Here is a 22,433-nt window from a genome sequence, read left to right on the forward strand (position 1 = left end):
TGTCTGTCTGTCTCTCTCCGCCTGTCTGTCTGTCTCTCTCCGCCTGTCTGTCTGTCTCTCTCCGCCTGTCTGTCTGTCTCTCTCCGCCTGTCTGTCTGTCTCTCTCCGCCTGTCTGTCTGTCTCTCTCCGCCTGTCTGTCTGTCTCTCTCCGCCTGTCTGTCTCTCTCCGCCTGTCTGTCTCTCTCCGCCTGTCTGTCTCTCTCCGCCTGTCTGTCTCTCTCCGCCTGTCTGTCTCTCTCCGCCTGTCTGTCTCTCTCCGCCTGTCTGTCTCTCTCCGCCTGTCTGTCTCTCTCCGCCTGTCTGTCTCTCTCCGCCTGTCTGTCTCTCTCCGCCTGTCTGTCTCTCTCCGCCTGTCTGTCTCTCTCCGCCTGTCTGTCTCTCTCCGCCTGTCTGTCTCTCTCCGCCTGTCTGTCTCTCTCCGCCTGTCTGTCTCTCTCCGCCTGTCTGTCTCTCTCCGCCTGTCTGTCTCTCTCCGCCTGTCTGTCTCTCTCCGCCTGTCTGTCTCTCTCCGCCTGTCTGTCTCTCTCCGCCTGTCTGTCTCTCCGCCTGTCTGTCTCTCCGCCTGTCTGTCTCTCCGCCTGTCTGTCTCTGTCTGCCTCTTTGTCTCCCCACCGATATCATATTACCTCACACATAAGCTTCTTATACTTTTTATAGCAACCAATCAGAGCTGCTATTAATAACCTGTAGCTTCCAGCTCCATTGACTTTAATGGAGGCAGGTTTTTTGGAGAGTAACCTTAAAGCGCGGGGTTACATTTTCTCATCAAAACATAGTCTATGACGTTCCCTGAGTCACATGGGGTGTCTGTTTAAATATATAATCGAATAATCGTTTGTCGCTCCCTGTATGGAGACAGGCAATGAAACAGAAGAAAACTGGTACTGTGGGTGCGGAAAGGTAGACATGTCTGTGTATGTGACACCCTTTACCCCCCAGCTTTTTGTGTGAGTGCTTTCATCCAATCAGAGGTCCCATGGCCATAATACATTTGCGTATACGTGCCTCTGGCTGAATTATACACTGTTTAGCGAACGGGTGATTTCCAATTACAATGATCTAATAACGAGCAGCAATTGTTTTATTCCCCAGCTAGAAAGAGCATTTATGGTCCCATCGTCCGGTCGCTCGCACCATTTATACTCCACAATTATCCTGCATGATGGGTTGGAACTGATAACATTTATATGATCTTTTTGTGTAAACCTGTCCTGGTTCTCCGATGGCTGACAGCGCATACAGTCTAATTACCTGCGTCCGAGGAGCGGCTTTCCCTTTGGGATCTGCCCCTAATTTGCCTTTATTGGCTATGCGGGCCGCTTGCTCCTTGCAGAAGATGATGTGTCTGTCAGCGGCGTTCTCATTAAACCTTCTCTGACAGTACGGGCACTGAACATAGTCTGGAGGAATAAAGCGGAAAGAAAACCGACAGCGTCAGTGATTATTAATAGCCAAACTCAGAAAAACACAACTATGCATATTTTGGATGAAATATGTGTGATGTCAAAGCTCAGGCTCTGCACCGGAGATGCAATTCATTCCGGTCACACCCCAAGGAATAAGATGACCAAGGGGAATAACATGTGCCCAGTGTACACTGACAACTGCTGTTTAACATTACAGCATTGAAGGAACAAAGCCCATTAACCACTTCACGAACATATAATGTATATTTAGGTCTATAACAACAAGTCTGCAGTCACTATGTGTCCCTCTATGTGACTGCAGACATATGAATCCTCACATCACGAGCACTGTGCAAGGAGTCTAGTCTGATTTTTGGCCAGGAGTCTACATAACACATACTTGCGGTCACGTGACCACATTTCCCATCTCTGACACCGGAGAATACTTATGTGGCGCCCCTGAGGCTCTGGTCGCCACAGGGTACTGCACCTCAATTAAGGTGCGGTATCTAACTCAGGTAAGGAGGGGGTTAATCACCGGTGTTCCACATTCACACACTACATAGGAGCCTTCACATAGGGTGAGTTGGCTCAGGGTAGGCAGGGGGTGGCCATACGATCATGGGACTTACCGGTCACTGAAGCCAGCCACCTGGGGGGTGGATTCCACTTAGAGTAGAAATAGGCGCAACACCTGCACTTTAAAAACAGACCCGTCAGGACCATAGTTCTGGCAAGACATCTCTGGAAATCGTGGACTTTACTGGCCCAGGGGCTTGAAGCAGGAGCTCAGCCGGGGTACCTAACTGCTGAGGGGGACACGCTAGAAATAGGACTCTCTCTCTCCTTCTCTCTTAAAACACCGGTGGTGACCCCTTACCGGATCTGGGATTGACCGGAGCAAATCACGGAGGTGACCAGTGTGACTGTGCTGGCAGCTGAACTTGTGAGTAAACTACACCCTGAACCTGCAGAGACCTTGTTGGCTCGTCCTTACCGGCGGCGCCGCCCAGCGCTTAGGCGCCAATGGCCATAAAACCCTCATCATCGACCCGGGGCCTGCTCCGCCTGTGGGGAGTGACACCATCCCGGCTGCCATAACACCTGCCCCAGCGAGGAACCCGGCAGCAGCGGCTATTCCCTGGCCACATACCACATCGGCGTCACGACAAACTTTTCCCAATACCGCACTTCCCCCACCATTTACTGTACGCCTTGGGGCAATGGAACTGGGCAAGGCCACCCCGTGACAACTGACCTGACCCGAAACGGCCCTACGACAAGGAGTTTAACCGCCTGGCCCGTGGGGAGCTACACTTACAGGGAGCGCAATATGAGGATTCACAAATCTGCAGTCAAATAGCTTTACTGCAAACTTATCATTTTAGACCAGACAAACTCTTTCAAGAGCAGGCTCAGGACCTGAGCCAACACTATCCCTGGCAGAGGCTAGCTGTGTTACAGCAGTTACGGGGCCTGCTGCGATCACTGCGGTTTAAATGCTGCTGATGGCAGCAGTCTAATGACTGGATTGCTGGTGTGCCCATGCAGCAGCACCCATCCCTCCACAATGCAATTGCAGGGAGCAGATGGGTTGCCAAGGCATGCCATGCTGATCCTCATATGAAAACTATCCATTCAAGAGCCTCAGTTAACGCAAACCTGTCATGAGATTTATGCCTCCCGAACTACAGGTAGCAAGAATCACGAGTCTGGATGAGCGACTACAGCCAGGTATGTTTTACTCTCAAATGTTGCGGTGTTTCAGAGTACAGGTAGTTAGAAAAGTCGACCAGGGAGAGACTTGGTTAGTCCTCTGCAGTCCCCGGCCATTTTTCTCTGCCACGCTCTAGGTGATTGGCAGGTCTCTCCTATGTGTACACATATTCAATTCAAATGGCTTGATGGAAAAATAAAAACATTCTCCCTTAGAAGAGGAAAAACCCCCGAAAATATAAAAATTAAATGAAAGGATTAAAAAAGTCAAAAACTGAAAAGGACATGCAACAGTATAATGGAAAGCGATGATCTGTTATCTCAATATAGAAATCATGTATCCAGATTTGTTTATTATAGATAGATAATTTTTTCAGAAAGTGGCAATTCCGCCTCAGCCCTTGGATGTCGTAGAGCTGACTTTCCAATACACAGACTGGTAAAATATACGACAGATGCATTAACAGTACTATGGCCCCACTTACACCAGCTTATCTTGTATTAACACTGGCATCTATTTTAGTGTCCACGAACAGCAGACTTCAGAAATAAAGCACCAGAAGTCAGGGTCAGATTGCAGACTTCCACGATTGGCAGTCTGTAATCCGCTCAGAGCTCATCTTCCATAGCCGGAACGCTGCAAAGACGAGGATTTCCTTTACTCTATTTCTGCAGCTAGGTCAGATTGCTACTCAAGCTAGTTAAAGGGGAAATACCAAAACTGCCTAAGGCCCTGTACACACTCTGTGGTTTTTGCCACGTATTTGCCGCGGTTTTGCTGCATTAATTGCTGCAGAAAATGTTGATAACCTTCCTGCAGTCCTTCCCCACGAAAACCTATGGTAAAAAAATGCTGTGCGCACACGGCGTTTTTTTTCCCCTACAGGTTTTGCTGCAGAATTTCTGCAGAAAAAAGAATGTGCATGTTACTTCTTTTCCGTAGGTACCTGTGGTTTTTGCCATACATAAGGGTAAAAAAACGCAGGTAACAACCCGCGGCAATACCGTGGCCAAACCGCAGTAAAACTGCCTGCGGTTTTCGGGTGAGGTTTGCTGCAGTTTCTTATCGCAGGTGCGGTAATCTTTCAGAGGGTGCGGAATTTTCTTAAGAAAATTCCATTTTCTAGTGCACATTGGGCCTCAAGAATCAAGAGTCAAACTTCAAGGTCTGATCCTTTGGTTCTCCAGAGAGGGGTCCCATACATAAGCTTGCAGACATCAGACCTGCAAACCCAATCCTGGAAAGGGGCAGCGCTGTATGGGTATTTTATGCCCAATTTCCCTAATAGAAAGCTGAAACTGTCAGTGGCTACCGGTGTCCGATCATTCATAGAACACCGGTCCATACCCTTCAGTACCTACCGGGGTCATATGAAGGTGGAGGCGGGGGAGGAAGTTCTCCGCCTTCTTTTAAAATTTGATCAAGCCCTTTAGCGGCTCGGATTGTGGCGATGAACTCCTCATGCTTCCTCCTCCAGTTGGATTGCTTCTTTGGAGGTTCAAGCTGAAACAGCGAAAAAAATATATATATATAATTTAATGAGATTGACTGGAAGAAAACAACTACAAAAGGCAATGGATGAATCTAGGTGTAATCAGAGACCAGCTGCAGCCCTAAGTAATGGCTGAAATCACGATGACATCAGATCCCTTGTAGTACATGACATCACTGCAGTCCCTGTACATACCCTGGTAACCTCGCAACCTTAGAGGGGATGTCCAGACATACGATACTGATCACCTACCAGAGGGGCGACTTGCTGTTGGCAGAGCTAATCACAGCTGATCGGTGGAAGTGACGGGCATGGAACCCCCAATGATCTGATATTGATCGCCTATTATGAGGATGTTATCACTATTTATGACCACACAGCCCCCATAAGAATATAATATCCTTTTCCAATACTTACTTTTGCCTTTACTGGTTTAACAATGGAGATTTCGGTTCCTTCTGCTCGCTGCCTGCTGGAGTCAAACACTTTCCTTTTTTTAGATGCGGATTTTTGGCATATCGGAGTATGTTTTTTCTAAAGAAATAAAAAAAGAACAGGTTTTTAGGGACACAATACTGCATTAGGACCAATAACTGTCCATCTATCGGACGGCCTCTGCGGCCCCTGTACCTGCAGGAACATGACTAACTCTGGTGGTCAGTGCTTTTCTAGAAGCTCAGAGGGGGGTCTCAGAACTATTTCTGTGACCCTACAGGACAACTGAGGCCATGGCAGCAATTCCATTGTCTGTCGGCATCCATGATACCCAACAAACCACATACTGAACCGACAAAAGGTCCAACAGGCGCCATCATTACACCCGTTGTTTTACCAGAAACAAATATGACAGAATCATGACCCAGTGCAACACAGCGACATCTAAAGCTTCATCAAAGTGTGAGGATCCCAAACTGCCCCCTGCATCTCAGCTTCCGGGACCCCTGGCACATTTCTGCATGCCGCAGACTGGAAAGAAACAGTTGTACAGCTGGCTGCAGAATGAGTTAACAGAGAAGCCACCAGTGAGCTCATTCTCACAGAAGGGTCTGTACGGCCTGTTTTACACTTTTTACATTCACAGGTTCGGGTACTAAAGATGTCTAGACCAGCCGCAAGTCTCCTAAAATGAACTCACCAGCCTCATATAGACCCACAGCCGGTCCAGACACCATGGTCCGATTCTGGGTCTTTCTTCTTTATTAAGCTGATCTATTACCACAACAAAATACAACTTTAATGTCATTAATAATCAACTTACAGTAGTTCAGGAGACAAGAGATAAGGTGTCAGACCCTGCTGTTGGTATAATGAGCTCACTGACAGATTTACTGTTAACTCATTCTGCAGTCAGAAAAAGACATGAACCACACATCCAAAAAATCATACTTTGATCTAATGCCGCTAGGCCAAAATTGATGTACCTGAACATGAGGTTCTTGGTTTAACATTCTTGATCAGACTGTATGAAGCCACTGCCACGTCACAGGGAACCTCTGAGTGGGTCCCTAACTTATTTGAAACCTTAAACAGTGCGGCGCTGCGTGCCAACCATCGCGACAGTGCACCAGCGGGGCAGGTGACCTGATGCCTCACAACAAGGCTGTGTCCCCATGAATCCAGGCCACACCGACACAAAACCACCACAACAATGGCCACCAGACAGCACCAACACCCTGTGGAAGGAGCTGGCTGATTCACTTTCCACAAGCTTACAGTGTGTGAACTGAGAGCAAAAAGGCAGAATCCTCCTTGCAGTCTCCTGCTGATTAAAATGCCTAGACCAAATGGGAGGAGTGCTGGTCCAAGAAACAAACCCAGAGGGGATACACCAAGCAATGCAACAGCTGGAGAAAAAGAAATGGACCACACATCCAAGTGATGCTTATGGAAAGTGAGTTGGCCAGCTCCATTCATATGAGTGCTGTGTGGCGGCCATTGCTGTGGTGGTTTTGTCGGTGGGGCATGTCCTGGAGTCATGGGGGCTCAGCCTTGCAGCACGGGTGTTGTGAGGCACCAGGTCACCTGTCCTGCTGGTGCATTGTCAATGCGGTGGTGGTTAGCATGTGACGCCGCACCTTTAAGGCTTCAAAGAAGTTAGGGACCCACTCAGAGTTTTGCCGTGACGTGGCAGTGGCTTCACACAATCAGAATGTTAAACCAAGAACCGCATGCTCATCGTATTATTTTTGGATGTACGGCCATGTCTTTTTCTACAACTATGGCATAATAAAAAGAACTAGACTACATTTCTAATTGGAGGTAGTTGATAATATTCTTACACCTACTATATATTGGGATAGGATCTTAAATTTATTCATTTTTTAAAATTGATGATGGCAGATTTTCCCCATATCACAATCTGTATTAAAGCTGGGTTCACACACAACGACGTCGCTGTTACGTCACCATTTCCTGTGACGTAACAGCAACCTTACATGATCGCTAGTTAGCTGTCAAACATGTAATTTTAAGCAGCGACGGAGCAGCGATCATAGCGACCTCGACGGTCGTTGGGACGTGTCACACGCGTCTCTGTGCGACGACTAAGACCTTGATAGAGGCGCGGTGTTTAGCCCTAGACATGTTTTGCGTTGCCTCTTTTCACGCCCCTCTGTTCCGATTGGTGATCGCTACAGCGCCTTTGCGTTGCCTTTTTCACGCCCCTCTGTTCCGATTGGTGATCACTACAGCGGCACCGGATTGGGTGACCGTGCCAAAAAAAGGAAGACACAAAGAACGACACACTAGCGACACCAGACATAGACTCCACTACGTGGAACAAAGAATGGAACTTAAAGAATGAAATCACTGTAACGCCTTCGGCAAGTTACCCAATCGGAACGCTGTTATGACCACCAATCGGAGTTGTGGGGGCGTTGTAAAATACACAGTAAAAACACGCCCTGGTCCTGCCTTCAGTCCTACGTCACTGCCTTCAGTGTCGTTGCGACCGTCGCTGCTGCGGTGTCAAACACAAGGATGCATGTGGCGCAGCGGGATAGCAGCGATCAAAAAATTACCTGGAATATTCAAGAGCGAGCAGCGTTCTCGCAGCAGGGGTCTGATCGTTGTTATGTGTCACACACAGCGGCGTCGCTGTTGAGGTTGTTGCTGCGTCACAGAAAATGGCAACTTAGCAGCGATGTCGTTGTCTTCGTTGCTGTGTGTGACACCACCTTAAGGGGTACTTCACACACAGCGAGATCGCTACTGAGATCGCTGCTGAGTCACGTTTTTTTATGACCTCATTAGCGATCTCGCTGTGTGTGACACTGAGCAGCGATCTGGCCCCTGCTATGAGATCGCTGCTCGTTACACACAGCCTTGCTTCGTTTTTTTATTGTTGCTCTCCCGCTGATAAGCACACATCGCTGTGTGTGACAGCGAGAGAGCAACAATCCTGAATGTGCAGGGAGCAGGAGCCAGCGTCTGACAGCCTGCGGTAAGCTGTAACCAAGGTAAACATCGGGTAACCAAGGTGGTTACCCGATATTTACCTTCGTTACCAGCCTCCGCAGCTCTCACGCTGCCAGTGTCGGCTCCTGCTCCCTGCACACACTAAGCTAAGTGGTGTGAGCTGGTAACTAAGGTAAACATCGGGTAACCATACCCGATGTTTACCTAAGTTACCAGTGTCTGCAGCTTCAAGACGCCAGCTCCGTGCAAGCGCAGCGTCGCTTGCACGTCGCTGCTGGCTGGTCACTGGTCGCTGGTGAGATCTGCCTGTTTGACAGCTCACCAGCGACCAGGTCAGATCGCTGGTCGGATCGCTGCTGCATCGCTAAAGTGTGAAGGTACCCTTAAGGCCCCTTTACACACTGAAACTTTCTAGCGATCCCAACCTGGCCGGGATCGCTACAAAGTCTCTGGTGAGCTGTCAAACAGGCAAACCTGGCCAACGACGCAACAGCGATCCGGACCTGCAGAACGACCTAGCTAGTCATTGGGGACGTTGTAAAGCAGCTTTTTCAAAGGGAAGTCGCTAACGAAGTCGCTGTAAAGTCCCCTTTACACACTAAAACTTTGCTGCACAGCGGGAAGCAAAGGACCAAAGAATGGTCCTGAACGATTTGTAGCGATCACAACTTCACAGCAGGGGCCAGGTCGCTGATGTGTTTCACACACTGCAATGTCGCTGGGGAGGTCGCTATAACGTCACAAAACCGGTGACGTTACAGCGATGTCGTTTGCGATGTTGCAGTGTGTAAAGCCACCTTTAGGCTAGGTTCACACCCTGCGTTTTTTTGACGCTGCGTTTTTGTGCGTTTTTTGCGGCAAAAACCGTACAAAAACGCACCCGCGGCAAAAAACCACGGCAAAAACCACGCGTGTTTTGCCGCGATTTGGTGCGTTTTTGCTTATTGCGTCTTTATGCGTTTTTTTTTATCAGTGAACAAAAAAAAAAAAAGGTCTGATGTCATTTCCTTCTTCAATATGTTCTTCATTCTCCACTAGTGTATGCAGGAGAGCAGACAGCTGCATAACTACAAGGTTCATCATACTCCATCCAATAGTGTATGCAGGAGAGCAGACAGCAGCTGCAGAACTACAAGGCTCAGCATGCTCCATCCAGGACTGTATGCTGGAGGGAGAGTCAGGGGGAGCAGACCTACAAGGCTCAGCATCCTCCATCCACTAGTGTATGCAGGAGAGCAGACAGCAGCTGTCGAACTACAAGGCTCAGCATCCTCCATCCAATAGTGTATGCAGGAGAGCAGACAGCAGCTGTCGAACTACAAGGCTCAGCATCCTCCTTCCAGGACTGTATGCAGGATTTCTTTGCCCCCCCAAACAAAAAAAAATGACGTGGGCTTCGCCATATTTTTGTATGCTAGCCGGGTACAGCAGGCAGGTACGGGCTGCCCACAACCCCCAGCTGCCTATTTGTACCCGGCTGGGAACCAAAAATATAGAGAAGCCCCTTTTTTTTATTTCATGAATTTCATGAAATAATTAAAAAAAAAAAAATGACGTGAGCTTCGCCTAATTTTTGTGTCCAGCCGGGTACAACTAGGCAGCTGGGGATTGGAATCCACAGTGCAGGGTGCCCATGCTTTCTGGGCACCCCCACTGCGAATTGCAGTCCGCAGCCACCCCAGAAAATGGCGCTTTCATAGAAGCGCCATCTTCTGGCACTGTATCCAACTCTTCCAGCTGCCCTGATGCCGGGTGGCTCACTGGGTAATAATGGGGTTAGGGCTAGCTGTATATTATCAGCTGGCCCTAAGCCCGAAATTTATGGTGTCACGCCAAAATTAGACATGGCCACCATGAATTTCTAGTAAAGATAGAAAAAAACACAACACACAGAAAAATATTTTTATTAGAAATAAAACACAACACAATTAGTGACTCCATCTTTATTGAAATAAAGAACCCCCCCCTCCGCAGTAATCCTGGGTCAAGGGTCCCGCGCCGTCCAATCCGGATCCAATATTATCTGATCGGTTTGCTGGAAGGCAAAGCGATCAGATGATGTCAGGTTCTAGGGGCTGAAGCACATCACACATCAGCTGATTGTATAAAAGCCGTTTATACAATAAGCAGATGCATCATTGCAAAAAAAAGTAAAAAAAAATACTCACTTATGTGCTGATTACCGGCAGCTCCTGGAGCGATGGGGCGGGAGTCTGATCCTGTCCGATTGCTGCAGCAGCTGCCGGTAATCAGGGATGAAGTCTCCTGACGTATCCGCTGATAGGTGAAGCCGGCCGACCGCTGGCGTCAGCCCGAGACTTAGGCTGGTTTCACACTACGTCTTTTTAACATCCGTCGAAAACGTTTTTTTAACGGAAGTACGGATCCTGTGCAAATCCTTTTTCATGCCAATGCTTTTTCAATGGACTCGCGTCCACCTGCGTTTGCGTGCGTCTGCGTCCGTTAGACGCAGGATCCGTCCTTTTGCGTTATTTTAACATGTTTCAAAAACGCAACATGTAGCGTTTTTGAGCTCCGTCCAAATACTGCAAATTGCTGGATCCTGACTATAACGCACTCTCTCTCTCTCTCTCTCTCTCTCTCTCTCCCTCTCCCTCTCTCTCCTGCTCCTAGCAGCTCCAAACACTCCTAACCAACATAAATATCGGGTATCCAAGCCCGATGTTTACCTTGGTTACCAGCGTCTGCAGCTGTCAGAAGCCTCCTCCCAGTCTAGTTCCCCTCACTCCCGATCACATGACTCCAATGCCCGCCCCTAAACATCCAGTGCAGGATCCTGCAAAATAACATATGCGTTTGCATACGTTATTTGCTGTAAAAACAGGATACGTACTTCCGTTAAAAAAACGTTTTCAACGCATGTTAAAAAGACGTAGTGTGAAACCAGCCTTACTATCAGCTGATGTGTCAGGTGACTGCATCAGGTGATCCATTGCGAGGTCCTGCATCCTGCAGGCATACGTACCCGGGGAGACTGCACACACCCAGAGCGGCGATACCGGGAGGAGGATCTGGGAACGGGCATGGCACCGGGAGTCTGCAGACAGGTGAGTATAACTTTTTTTTTTTCTACTGTTCACTTTTGCCGCTTCCACCTCCTGCCTGTACATGACGCCGCACGGCAGCTGACATGCACAGGACGGGAGGTGGAAGCGGCGGTGACGGTACCGGGAGGATTCACGCTTCTGTATTTACTGACAGAAGGAATCCTCTTCCTGTACATGTCACTTTACTACCCACCTCCTGCGTTTATAGCTGCGTTTTTGGTCTTAGAAACGCACCAAAACGCAGCTATTTGCGTTTCTCATTGCGTCTTTCAACATCCCATTGCACTCAATGGATGAAAAGCGCAGTGAAAAACGCGGGAATACTTGACATGCTGCGTTTTTGTGGCACCACAAAAACGCAGCTGAAAAAAAACGCTGTGTGCAGACAGCAAAAATGAAAACTCATACACTTTGCTGGGGAAGCAAAGTCATGCAGTTTCTCTGAGCAAAAACGCACGCGAAAACTGCGCAAAAACGCCGCGAAAAACGCACTGTGTGAACTTACCCTAAAGCTGGTGTCACACATAACGACGACGACAACGACGTCGCTGCAACGTCACCATATTCTGTGACGTTGCAGCGACCTCAACAGCGACGTCGCTGTGTGTGACACATAACAACGATCAGACCCCTGCTGCGAAATCGTTGCTCGCTCCTGAATGCTCGAAGTCATTTTTTGATCGCTGCTATCCCGCTGCGCCATGCTGATAAGCTGATAATCCTTGTGTTTGACACCGCAGCAGCGACGCTACGCTACGTCTGAAACCACACAACGACCGTCGACGTCGCTATTATCGCTGCTCCGTCGCTGCTTTTTCTAACATGTTTGACAGCTTACTAACGATCATCTATGGTCGCTGCTACGTCACAGAATATGGTGACGTTGCAGCGACGTCGTTGTCGTCGTCGTCGTTATGTGTGACCCCAGCTTTAGTATATAGAAATCTTGCAACTTTCACAGTGGCCACAGGGACTCTAAATTCCTATTGTTTCAGGAAACAATACATGTACAAAGTCATAATGGACCCTTATCTTTGCATTGAAGCATCTAATTGTGATGGAAGGGGGAGTAGGGTCAGCTGTGTTGTGCCTATTATAGATGATGTGTTATCAGCTGAGTACAGAGGCCATGCCTGTCCTTGTAATTATCCCTCTGATGATAAGAAGTCTGCTGACAGCTATCTGAAAATACAGGAATTATGAGCCTAAAAAAGTTCTAAGGGCAAATTGCTATTTTTTTTTTTAATAAAAATAAAGATCATGAAAAAAGAAATAAAAAAAATTGACAAAAAAAAGTAAAGACAAAAATATAATATAAACAATGAGTTCATCACATGAACAACAAAAACAAAACAAAACAGAGATGAGCTGGGATATTTATCCCAAATCTGCAGGGGGAAGATATTCTACACCATTTCCAACCAATCTGGACCTACCCTTAGGCCTTGTTCACACATCCATGTTTCCTGTACGTGTGATATTATACCCTAGGGGGCAGAACACATGTCCGTGCTTGTACAAACTGTGTGTCCGTGCAAAACGTGTGGAGACGTGGGTTTTCCGGAAGCGCAGATGATAAGGGCCAATACAAGTCTATGGGTCCGTGAAAAGCACGTACGGCACACAGAGGGCATCAGTGTACCATCCTTGCGCTGTACGCATTTAACATTGAAAAGTATAGAAGCTTTGTTATTTATTGATTGATTGATCCATACATGAGATACACAGAGGACAATGTTACCATTATGTCACATACATGTTTTATAACGAAGTGTGAAGGCCGCAGATTATGTCCTCACAGCAGATTTTTACACTGAGGTTTGCAGAGTCATCCACACATGAATTAACCACAACTTGGGTGTTGGCTGCCAGACGGAGATCCTGGGTGGACGAGTGATGGGTCATTTACCGCATTATTGCATATCTGCAGTGGAAACATTTGTGCTGTATGAACAGAATCCTCGTTCTGCGCACCCTGAATCTTTCTACAGAGCTGACTTTTCAGTCTATGGCAGATAAGGATTTAATAAATCATGATGGGTGAGGTCGAGGAGCAGTGTCGCTGCGCTCCTGCCGTTCTGATGCGGTTACTTCCAGGATGCTGAACTCCTTATTTTGCACTTAATATATTTCCAATTACAGACTAATTCACGAAGGAAGCAGCAAAATGCACATGATCTAATATTACAGGTGACACATCCCTTATGTCAGCCCCTAGTAAAGAAATCCAGCATTGTGTGTGTCTGTTTGGAAAATCTGATGGACTATACAATGTAAGAAATATGGTTCTGATTTCAGGGCAAAAAATGCCAATAAAGGGGGTTTTTTACCTATATTAAGAAATTGAGGGAAAAAAAAAAGTTAAATCAGAAAAAATTCCATTTAAAAAAAATTCTCCATCAAATCTCTATAAAAAAAAGGGAAACCACATACATAAAAGCAACAAAACTGCAAGAAACAGGGCAGATTGCCATTCTGAAGAAACTAATTCCAAAGTTGCACCTCTCGTTACCTTAAAAAAATGGTCTCAGTCTTTGGACGTGTTCCTGTTATTTTGGTGTAAAACATCTACTGAATGTAACAGATCATGCAGAGTGAATGTGGCTCAGGCCCTATGTGTATATAAATGCAGAGTGAATGTGGCTCTGGCCCTATGTGTATATAAATGCAGAGTGAATGTGGCTCAGGCCCTATGTGTATATAAATGCAGAGTGAATGTGGCTCCGGCCCTATGTGTATATAAATGCAGAGTGAATGTGGCTCCGGCCCTATGTGTATATAAATACAGAGTGAATGTGGCTCCGGCCCTATGTGTATGTAAATACAGAGTGAATGAGGCTCCGGCCCTATGTGTATGTAAATACAGAGTGAATGTGGCTCCGGCCCTATGTGTATATAAATGCAGAGTGAATGTGGCTCTGGCCCTATGTGTATATAAATGCAGAGTGAATGTGGCTCCGGCCCTATGTGTATGTAAATACAGAGTGAATGTGGCTCCGGCCCTATGTGTATATAAATGCAGAGTGAATGTGGCTCCGGCCCTATGTGTATATAAATGCAGAGTGAATGTGGCTCCGGCCCTATGTGTATGTAAATGCAGAGTGAATGTGGCTCCGGCCCTATGTTTATATAAATACAGAGTGAATGTGGCTCAGGCCCTATGTGTATATAAATGCAGAGTGAATGTGGCTCCGGCCCTATGTGTATATAAATGCAGAGTGAATGTGGCTCCGGCCCTATGTGTATATAAATGCAGAGAGAATGTGGCTCCGGCCCTATGTGTATGTAAATGCAGAGTGAATGAGGCTCCGGCCCTATGTGTATATAAATACAGAGTGAATGTGGCTCCGGCCCTATGTGTATATAAATACAGAGTGAATGTGGCTCCGGCCCTATGTGTATGTAAATACAGAGTGAATGTGGCTCCGGCCCTATGTGTATATAAATGCAGAGTGAATGTGGCTCCGGCCCTATGTGTATATAAATGCAGAGTGAATGTGGCTCTGGCCCTATGTGTATATAAATACAGAGTGAATGTGGCTCAGGCCCTATGTGTATGTAAATACAGAGAGAATGTGGCTAAGGCCCTATGTGTATGTAAATGCAGAGTGAATGAGGCTCCGGCCCTAAGTGTATATAAATACAGAGTGAATGTGGCTCAGGCCCTATGTGTATGTAAATGCAGAGTGAATGTGGCTCTGGCCCTATGTGTATGTAAATGCAGAGTGAATGAGGCTCCGGCCCTAAGTGTATATAAATACAGAGTGAATGTGGCTCTGGCCCTATGTGTATGTAAATGCAGAGTGAATGTTGCTCCAGCCCTATGTGTATGTAAATGCAGAGTGAATGTGGCTCCGGCCCTATGTGTATATAAATGCAGAGTGAATGTGGCTCAGGCCCTATGTTTATATAAATGCAGAGTGAATGTGGCTCAGGCCCTATGTGTATGTAAATACAGAGTGAATGTGGCTCCGGCCCTATGTGTATATAAATACAGAGTGAATGTGGCTCAGGCCCTATGTGTATGTAAATACAGAGAGAATGTGGCTAAGGCCCTATGTGTATATAAATGCAGAGTGAATGTGGCTCTGGCCCTATGTGTATATAAATACAGAGTGAATGTGGCTCTGGCCCTATGTGTATATAAATACAGAGTGAATGTGGCTCCGGCCCTATGTGTATGTAAATGCAGAGTGAATGAGGCTCCGGCCCTAAGTGTATATAAATACAGAGTGAATGTGGCTCCGGCCCTATGTGTATATAAATGCAGAGTGAATGTGGCTCAGGCCCTATGTGTATATAAATACAGAGTGAATGTGGCTCCGGCCCTATGTGTATATAAATGCAGAGTGAATGTGGCTCAGGCCCTATGTGTATATAAATGCAGAGTGAATGTGGCTCAGGCCCTATGTGTATATAAATGCAGAGTGAATGTGGCTCAGGCCCTATGTGTATGTAAATGCAGAGTGAATGTGGCTCAGGCCCTATGTGTATATAAATGCAGAGTGAATGTGGCTCAGGCCCTATGTGTATATAAATGCAGAGTGAATGTGGCTCAGGCCCTATGTGTATGTAAATGCGGAGTGAAAGTGGCTCAGGCCCTATGTGTATGTAAATACAGAGTGAATGTGGCTCAGGCCCTATGTGTATATAAATGCAGAGTGAATGTGGCTCAGGCCCTATGTGTATATAAATGCAGAGTGAATGTGGCTCAGGCCCTATGTGTATGTAAATACAGAGTGAATGTGGCTCCGGCCCTATGTATATGTAAATGCAAAGTGAATGTGGCTCAGGCCCTATGTGTATGTAAATACAGAGAGAATGTGGCTCAGGCCCTATGTGTATGTAAATGCAGAGTGAATGTGGCTCTGGCCCTATGTGTATATAAATACAGAGTGAATGTGGCTCCGGCCCTATGCGTATGTAAATGCAAAGTGAATGTGGCTCAGGCCCTATGTGTATGTAAATGCAGAGTGAATGAGGCTCCGGCCCTATGTGTATATAAATGCAGAGTGAATGAGGCTCCGGCCCTATGCGTATGTAAATGCAAAGTGAATGTGGCTCAGGCCCTATGTGTATGTAAATGCAGAGTGAATGAGGCTCCGGCCCTATGTGTATATAAATGCAGAGTGAAAGTGGCTCCGGCCCTATGCGTATATAAATACAGAGTGAATGTGGCTCAGGCCCTATGTGTATGTAAATACAGAGTGAATGAGGCTCCGGCCATAGGGGTATATAAATACAGAGTGAATGTGGCTCCGGCCCTATGTGTATATAAATACAGAGTGAATGTGGCTCTGGCCCTATGTGTATATAAATGCAAAGTGAATGTGGCTCAGGCCCTATGTGTATGTAAATACAGAGTGAATGTGGCTCCGGCCCTATGTGTATATAAATGCAAAGTGAATGTGGCTCAGGCCCTATGTGTATATAAATGCAAAGTGAATGTGGCTCAGGCCCTATGTGTATGTAAATGCAGAGTGAAAGTGGCTCAGGCCCTATGTGTATATAAATACAGAGTGAATGTGGCTCTGGCCCTATGTGTATGTAAATGCAGAGTGAATGTGGCTCAGGCCCTATGTGTATGTAAATACAGAGTGAATGAGGCTCCGGCCCTAAGTGTATATAAATACAGAGTGAATGTGGCTCCGGCCCTATGTGTATATAAATACAGAGTGAATGTGGCTCTGGCCCTATGTGTATATAAATGCAGAGTGAAAGTGGCTCAGGCCCTATGTGTATGTAAATACAGAGTGAATGAGGCTCCGGCCCTAAGTGTATATAAATACAGAGTGAATGTGGCTCCGGCCCTATGTGTATATAAATGCAGAGTGAATGTGGCTCAGGCCCTATGTGTATATAAATACAGAGTGAATGTGGCTCAGGCCCTATGTGTATATAAATGCAGAGTGAATGTGGCTCAGGCCCTATGTGTATGTAAATGCAAAGTGAATATGGCTCAGGCCCTATGTGTATATAAATGCAGAGTGAATGTGGCTCAGGCCCTATGTGTATGTAAATGCAGAGTGAATGTGGCTCAGGCCCTATGTGTTTGTAAATACAGAGTGAATGTGGCTCAGGCCCTATATGTATGTAAATGCAGAGTGAATGAGGCTCCGGCCCTATGCGTATGTAAATGCAAAGTGAATGTGGCTCAGGCCCTATGTGTATAGAAATTCAGAGTGAATGTGGCTCAGGCCCTATGTGTATGTAAATTCAGAGTGAATGTGGCTCAGGCCCTATGTGTATATAAATGCAGAGTGAATGTGGCTCAGGCCCTATGTGTATGTAAATTCAGAGTGAATGTGGCTCAGGCCCTATGTGTATAGAAATTCAGAGTGAATGTGGCTCAGGCCCTATGTGTATATAAATTCAGAGTGAATGTGGCTCAGGCCCTATGTGTATGTAAATTCAGAGTGAATGTGGCTCAGGCCCTATATGTATGTAAATTCAGAGCGAATGTGGCTCCGGCCCTATCTATATATATAATTGCTTTATTCTGTCTGTCTGTCTGTCTTGCTCCACAATTGTGTCGTTACAGTGAGAACTGTCGGATTGGCTGCTGGGCTCGGCCTGGCCCCACACGGATTGGCCGCTTGCCTCAACCTGGCCCAGCCCCCTGCATGGATTGGCCGCTCGCCTCGGCCCTCCGCACGCATCACCCGCTCGGCCACGCCCCTTCCCCCGAATCCTAACAAAGCCCCGACTCCCAGGTGACTGCTGCAGTGCACTCCCAGGAGTCCACACCGGCAACCCAGCCCAGACATAACTTTGCGATGCTGGGATCGTGACGGAGCCGGTGTACGCTGGTAACCATGATACACATCGGGTAACTATAGGAAGCGCTTCCCTTAGTTACCCGATGTGTATCATGGTTACCAGCGTACACCGGCTCCCGGTACACATGTGCAGGGAGCCGGCATATGCTGACGCCTCGCCCGCTCAGCCCCGCCCTCGCCATACGTTTGCCTGCTCGGCCCCGCCCCCGGCACACGTTGGCACGCTCGACCCCACCCCCGGTGGCCCGCTTAGCCCCGCCCCCAGCACACGTTAGCCCGCTCGGCCCCGCCCCGGCACAAGTTGGGCACCTATATACCTCCCCCCCAGGACTACTCCTCCCATTATACTCCTCTTTCCCAAGGACTACTCCTCCTATTATACTCCTCTCCCCCCAGGACTACTCGTCCCATTATACTCCTCTTTCCCCAGGAGTACTACTCCCATTATACTCCTCTTTCCCCAGGACTACTACTCCCATTAAACTCCTCTTTCCCCAGGACTACTACTCCCATTAAACTCCTCTTTCCCCAGGACTACTCCTCCTATTATACTCCTCTCCCCCCAGGACTACTCCTCCCATTATACTCCTCTTTCCCCAGGACTCCTCCTCCTATTATAGATTATAGTCCTCTTTCCCCAGGAGTACTACTCCCATTATACTCCTCTTTCCCCGGGACTACTCCTCCCATTATACTCCTCTTTCCCCAGGACTCCACCTCCTATTATAGTCCTCTTTCCCCAGGAGTACTACTCTCATTATACTCCTCTTGAATGTGAGTGAATGTGGCTCAGGCTCTATGTGTATGTAAATGCAGAGAGAATGTGGCTCAGGCCCTATGTGTATGTAAATGCAGAGTGAATGTGGCTCAGGCCCCATGTGTACATAAATGCAGAGTGAATGTGGCTCAGGCCCTATGTGTATGTAAATGCAGAGTGAATGTGGCTCAGGCCCTATGTGTATGTAAATACAGAGTGAATGTGGCTCAGGCCCTATATGTATATAAATGCAGAGTGAATGTGGCTCAGGCCCTGTGTGTATATAAATGCAGAGTGAATGTGGCTCAGGCCCTATGTGTATATAAATGCAGAGTGAATGTGGCTCAGGCCCTATGTGTATGTAAATACAGAGTGAATGTGGCTCAGGCCCTATGTGTATGTAAATACAGAGTGAATGTGGCTCAGGCCCAATGTGTATATAAATGCAGAGTGAATGTGGCTCAGGCCCTAAGTGTATGTAAATACAGAGTGAATGTGGCTCAGGCCCTATATGTATGTAAATACAGAGTGAATGTGGCTCAGGCCTTATGTGTATGTAAATGCAGAGTGAATGTGGCTCAGGCCCTATGTGTATATAAATGCAGAGTGAATGTGGCTCTGGCCCTATATGTATGTAAATACAGAGTGAATGTGGCTCAGGCCCTATGTATATGTAAATGCAGAGTGAATGTTGCTCCGGCCCTATGTGTATGTAAATACAGAGTGAATGTGGCTCAGGCCCTATGTGTATGTAAATACAGAGTGAATGTGGCTCAGGCCCTATATGTATGTAAATACAGAGTGAATGTGGCTCAGGCCCTATGTGTATGTAAATGCAGAGTGAATGTGGCTCAGGCCCTATGTGTATATAAATACAGAGTGAATGTGGCTCAGGCCCTATGTATATGTAAATGCAGAGTGAATGTTGCTCCGGCCCTATGTGTATGTAAATACAGAGTGAATGTGGCTCCGGCCCTATGTGTATGTAAATGCAGAGTGAATGTGGCTCAGGCCCTATGTGTATATAAATGCAGAGTGAATGTGGCTCAGGCCCTATGTGTTTGTAAATACAGAGTGAATGTGGCTCAGGCCCTATGTGTATGTAAATACAGAGTGAATGTGGCTCCGGCCCTATGTGTATATAAATGCAGAGTGAATGTGGCTCAGGCCCTATGTGTTTGTAAATACAGAGTGAATGTGGCTCCGGCCCTATGTGTATGTAAATGCAGAGTGAATGTGGCTCAGGCCCTATATGTATGTAAATACAGAGTGAATGTGGCTCAGGCCCTATGTATATGTAAATGTAGAGTGAATGTTGCTCCGGCCCTATGTGTTTGTAAATACAGAGTGAATGTGGCTCCGGCCCTATGTGTATGTAAATGCAGAGTGAATGTGGCTCAGGCCCTATATGTATGTAAATACAGAGTGAATGTGGCTCAGGCCCTATGTATATGTAAATGTAGAGTGAATGTTGCTCCGGCCCTATGTGTTTGTAAATACAGAGTGAATGTGGCTCCGGCCCTATGTGTATGTAAATGCAGAGTGAATGTGGCTCAGGCCCTATGTGTTTATAAATGCAGAGTGAATGTGGCTCAGGCCCTATGTGTATATAAATGCAGAGTGAATGTGGCTCAGGCCCTATGTGTATATAAATGCAGAGTGAATGTGGCTCAGGCCCTATGTGTATGTAAATGCAGAGTGAATGTGGCTCAGGCCCTATGTGTATATAAATGCAGAGTGAATGTGGCTCAGGCCCTATGTGTATATAAATGCAGAGTGAATGTGGCTCAGGCCCTATGTGTATGTAAATGCAGAGTGAATGTGGCTCAGGCCCTATGTGTATATAAATGCAGAGTGAATGTGGCTCAGGCCCTATGTGTATGTAAATACAGAGTGAATGTGGCTCAGGCCCTATGTGTATGTAAATACAGAGTGAATGTGGCTCAGGCCCAATGTGTATATAAATGCAGAGTGAATGTGGCTCAGGCCCTAAGTGTATGTAAATACAGAGTGAATGTGGCTCAGGCCCTATATGTATGTAAATACAGAGTGAATGTGGCTCAGGCCTTATGTGTATGTAAATGCAGAGTGAATGTGGCTCAGGCCCTATGTGTATATAAATGCAGAGTGAATGTGGCTCTGGCCCTATATGTATGTAAATACAGAGTGAATGTGGCTCAGGCCCTATGTATATGTAAATGCAGAGTGAATGTTGCTCCGGCCCTATGTGTATGTAAATACAGAGTGAATGTGGCTCAGGCCCTATGTGTATGTAAATACAGAGTGAATGTGGCTCAGGCCCTATATGTATGTAAATACAGAGTGAATGTGGCTCAGGCCCTATGTGTATGTAAATGCAGAGTGAATGTGGCTCAGGCCCTATGTGTATATAAATACAGAGTGAATGTGGCTCAGGCCCTATGTATATGTAAATGCAGAGTGAATGTTGCTCCGGCCCTATGTGTATGTAAATACAGAGTGAATGTGGCTCCGGCCCTATGTGTATGTAAATGCAGAGTGAATGTGGCTCAGGCCCTATGTGTATATAAATGCAGAGTGAATGTGGCTCAGGCCCTATGTGTTTGTAAATACAGAGTGAATGTGGCTCAGGCCCTATGTGTATGTAAATACAGAGTGAATGTGGCTCCGGCCCTATGTGTATATAAATGCAGAGTGAATGTGGCTCAGGCCCTATGTGTTTGTAAATACAGAGTGAATGTGGCTCCGGCCCTATGTGTATGTAAATGCAGAGTGAATGTGGCTCAGGCCCTATATGTATGTAAATACAGAGTGAATGTGGCTCAGGCCCTATGTATATGTAAATGTAGAGTGAATGTTGCTCCGGCCCTATGTGTTTGTAAATACAGAGTGAATGTGGCTCCGGCCCTATGTGTATGTAAATGCAGAGTGAATGTGGCTCAGGCCCTATGTGTTTGTAAATACAGAGTGAATGTGGCTCAGGCCCTATGTGTTTGTAAATACAGAGTGAATGTGGCTCAGGCCCTATGTGTATATAAATACAGAGTGAATGTGGCTCAGGCCCTATGTGTATGTAAATGCAGAGTGAATGTGGCTCCGGCCCTATGTGTATATAAATGCAGAGTGAATGTGGCTCAGGCCCTATGTGTTTGTAAATACAGAGTGAATGTGGCTCAGGCGCTATATGTATGTAAATACAGAGTGAATGTGGCTCAGGCCCTATGTGTTTGTAAATACAGAGTGAATGTGGCTCAGGCCCTATGTGTATGTAAATACAGAGTGAATGTGGCTCAGGCCCTATGTGTATGTAAATACAGAGTGAATGTGGCTCAGGCCCTATGTGTATATAAATGCAGAGTGAATGACTACTGCAGGCCTGCTGAAAATTTAAATGTAGGGCTGCAGAATGACATGGAAGAGGAGGGTAAAGTCTAATGCTACAATGGGCGCATTGTAAACTGCTATGGAATATGTATTCCACTATCTGAGCCTCAATGAGGGACCGCCCAAATGTATAAGTAACTGCAGTCCCTCCAAACAGAAATGTTACAGGACCACTTGAGGCGCCTCAGGTGAAAAATCAACATACCAACGGGCACGTTCTAGTGCGCCTTGTAAAGTGCTGGGGAATACCTAACTAGAAATTATGTATGACAGAGAGACCTACAAAATGTAAAAATCAGGGCCCTCCCAATTGTAAAAGTAAAAAAAAAAAAGCTAAAACACTACATGTGAACAAACGCTAAAAGGGATATTTTTTTTTTCTCCGGTTAATTTAGCCTTATATACAAGTGATTACACAGGGACAACTGTTTCT

General features: G+C 46.7%; 1 protein-coding gene across 1 annotated transcript in view; it reads right to left on the bottom strand.

Annotated features, from left to right (window-relative positions):
- ZC2HC1A (zinc finger C2HC-type containing 1A) overlaps positions 1-22,433 on the bottom strand; it is an 88,947-nt gene that overhangs the window by 31,504 nt on the left and 35,010 nt on the right. Inside the window, exons 3-5 of the mRNA XM_075353153.1 lie at positions 5,034-5,150; positions 4,486-4,627; positions 1,253-1,401 (exon numbers count right to left, since the gene is read on the bottom strand). Of these exons, the coding sequence (XP_075209268.1) occupies positions 1,253-1,401; positions 4,486-4,627; positions 5,034-5,150 (408 nt within the window). The remainder of the gene's footprint in view (positions 1-1,252; positions 1,402-4,485; positions 4,628-5,033; positions 5,151-22,433) is intronic.

The sequence above is a fragment of the Anomaloglossus baeobatrachus genome, chromosome 6, assembly GCF_048569485.1.
Source record: "Anomaloglossus baeobatrachus isolate aAnoBae1 chromosome 6, aAnoBae1.hap1, whole genome shotgun sequence".
NCBI classification, from domain to species: Eukaryota; Metazoa; Chordata; class Amphibia; order Anura; family Aromobatidae; genus Anomaloglossus; species Anomaloglossus baeobatrachus.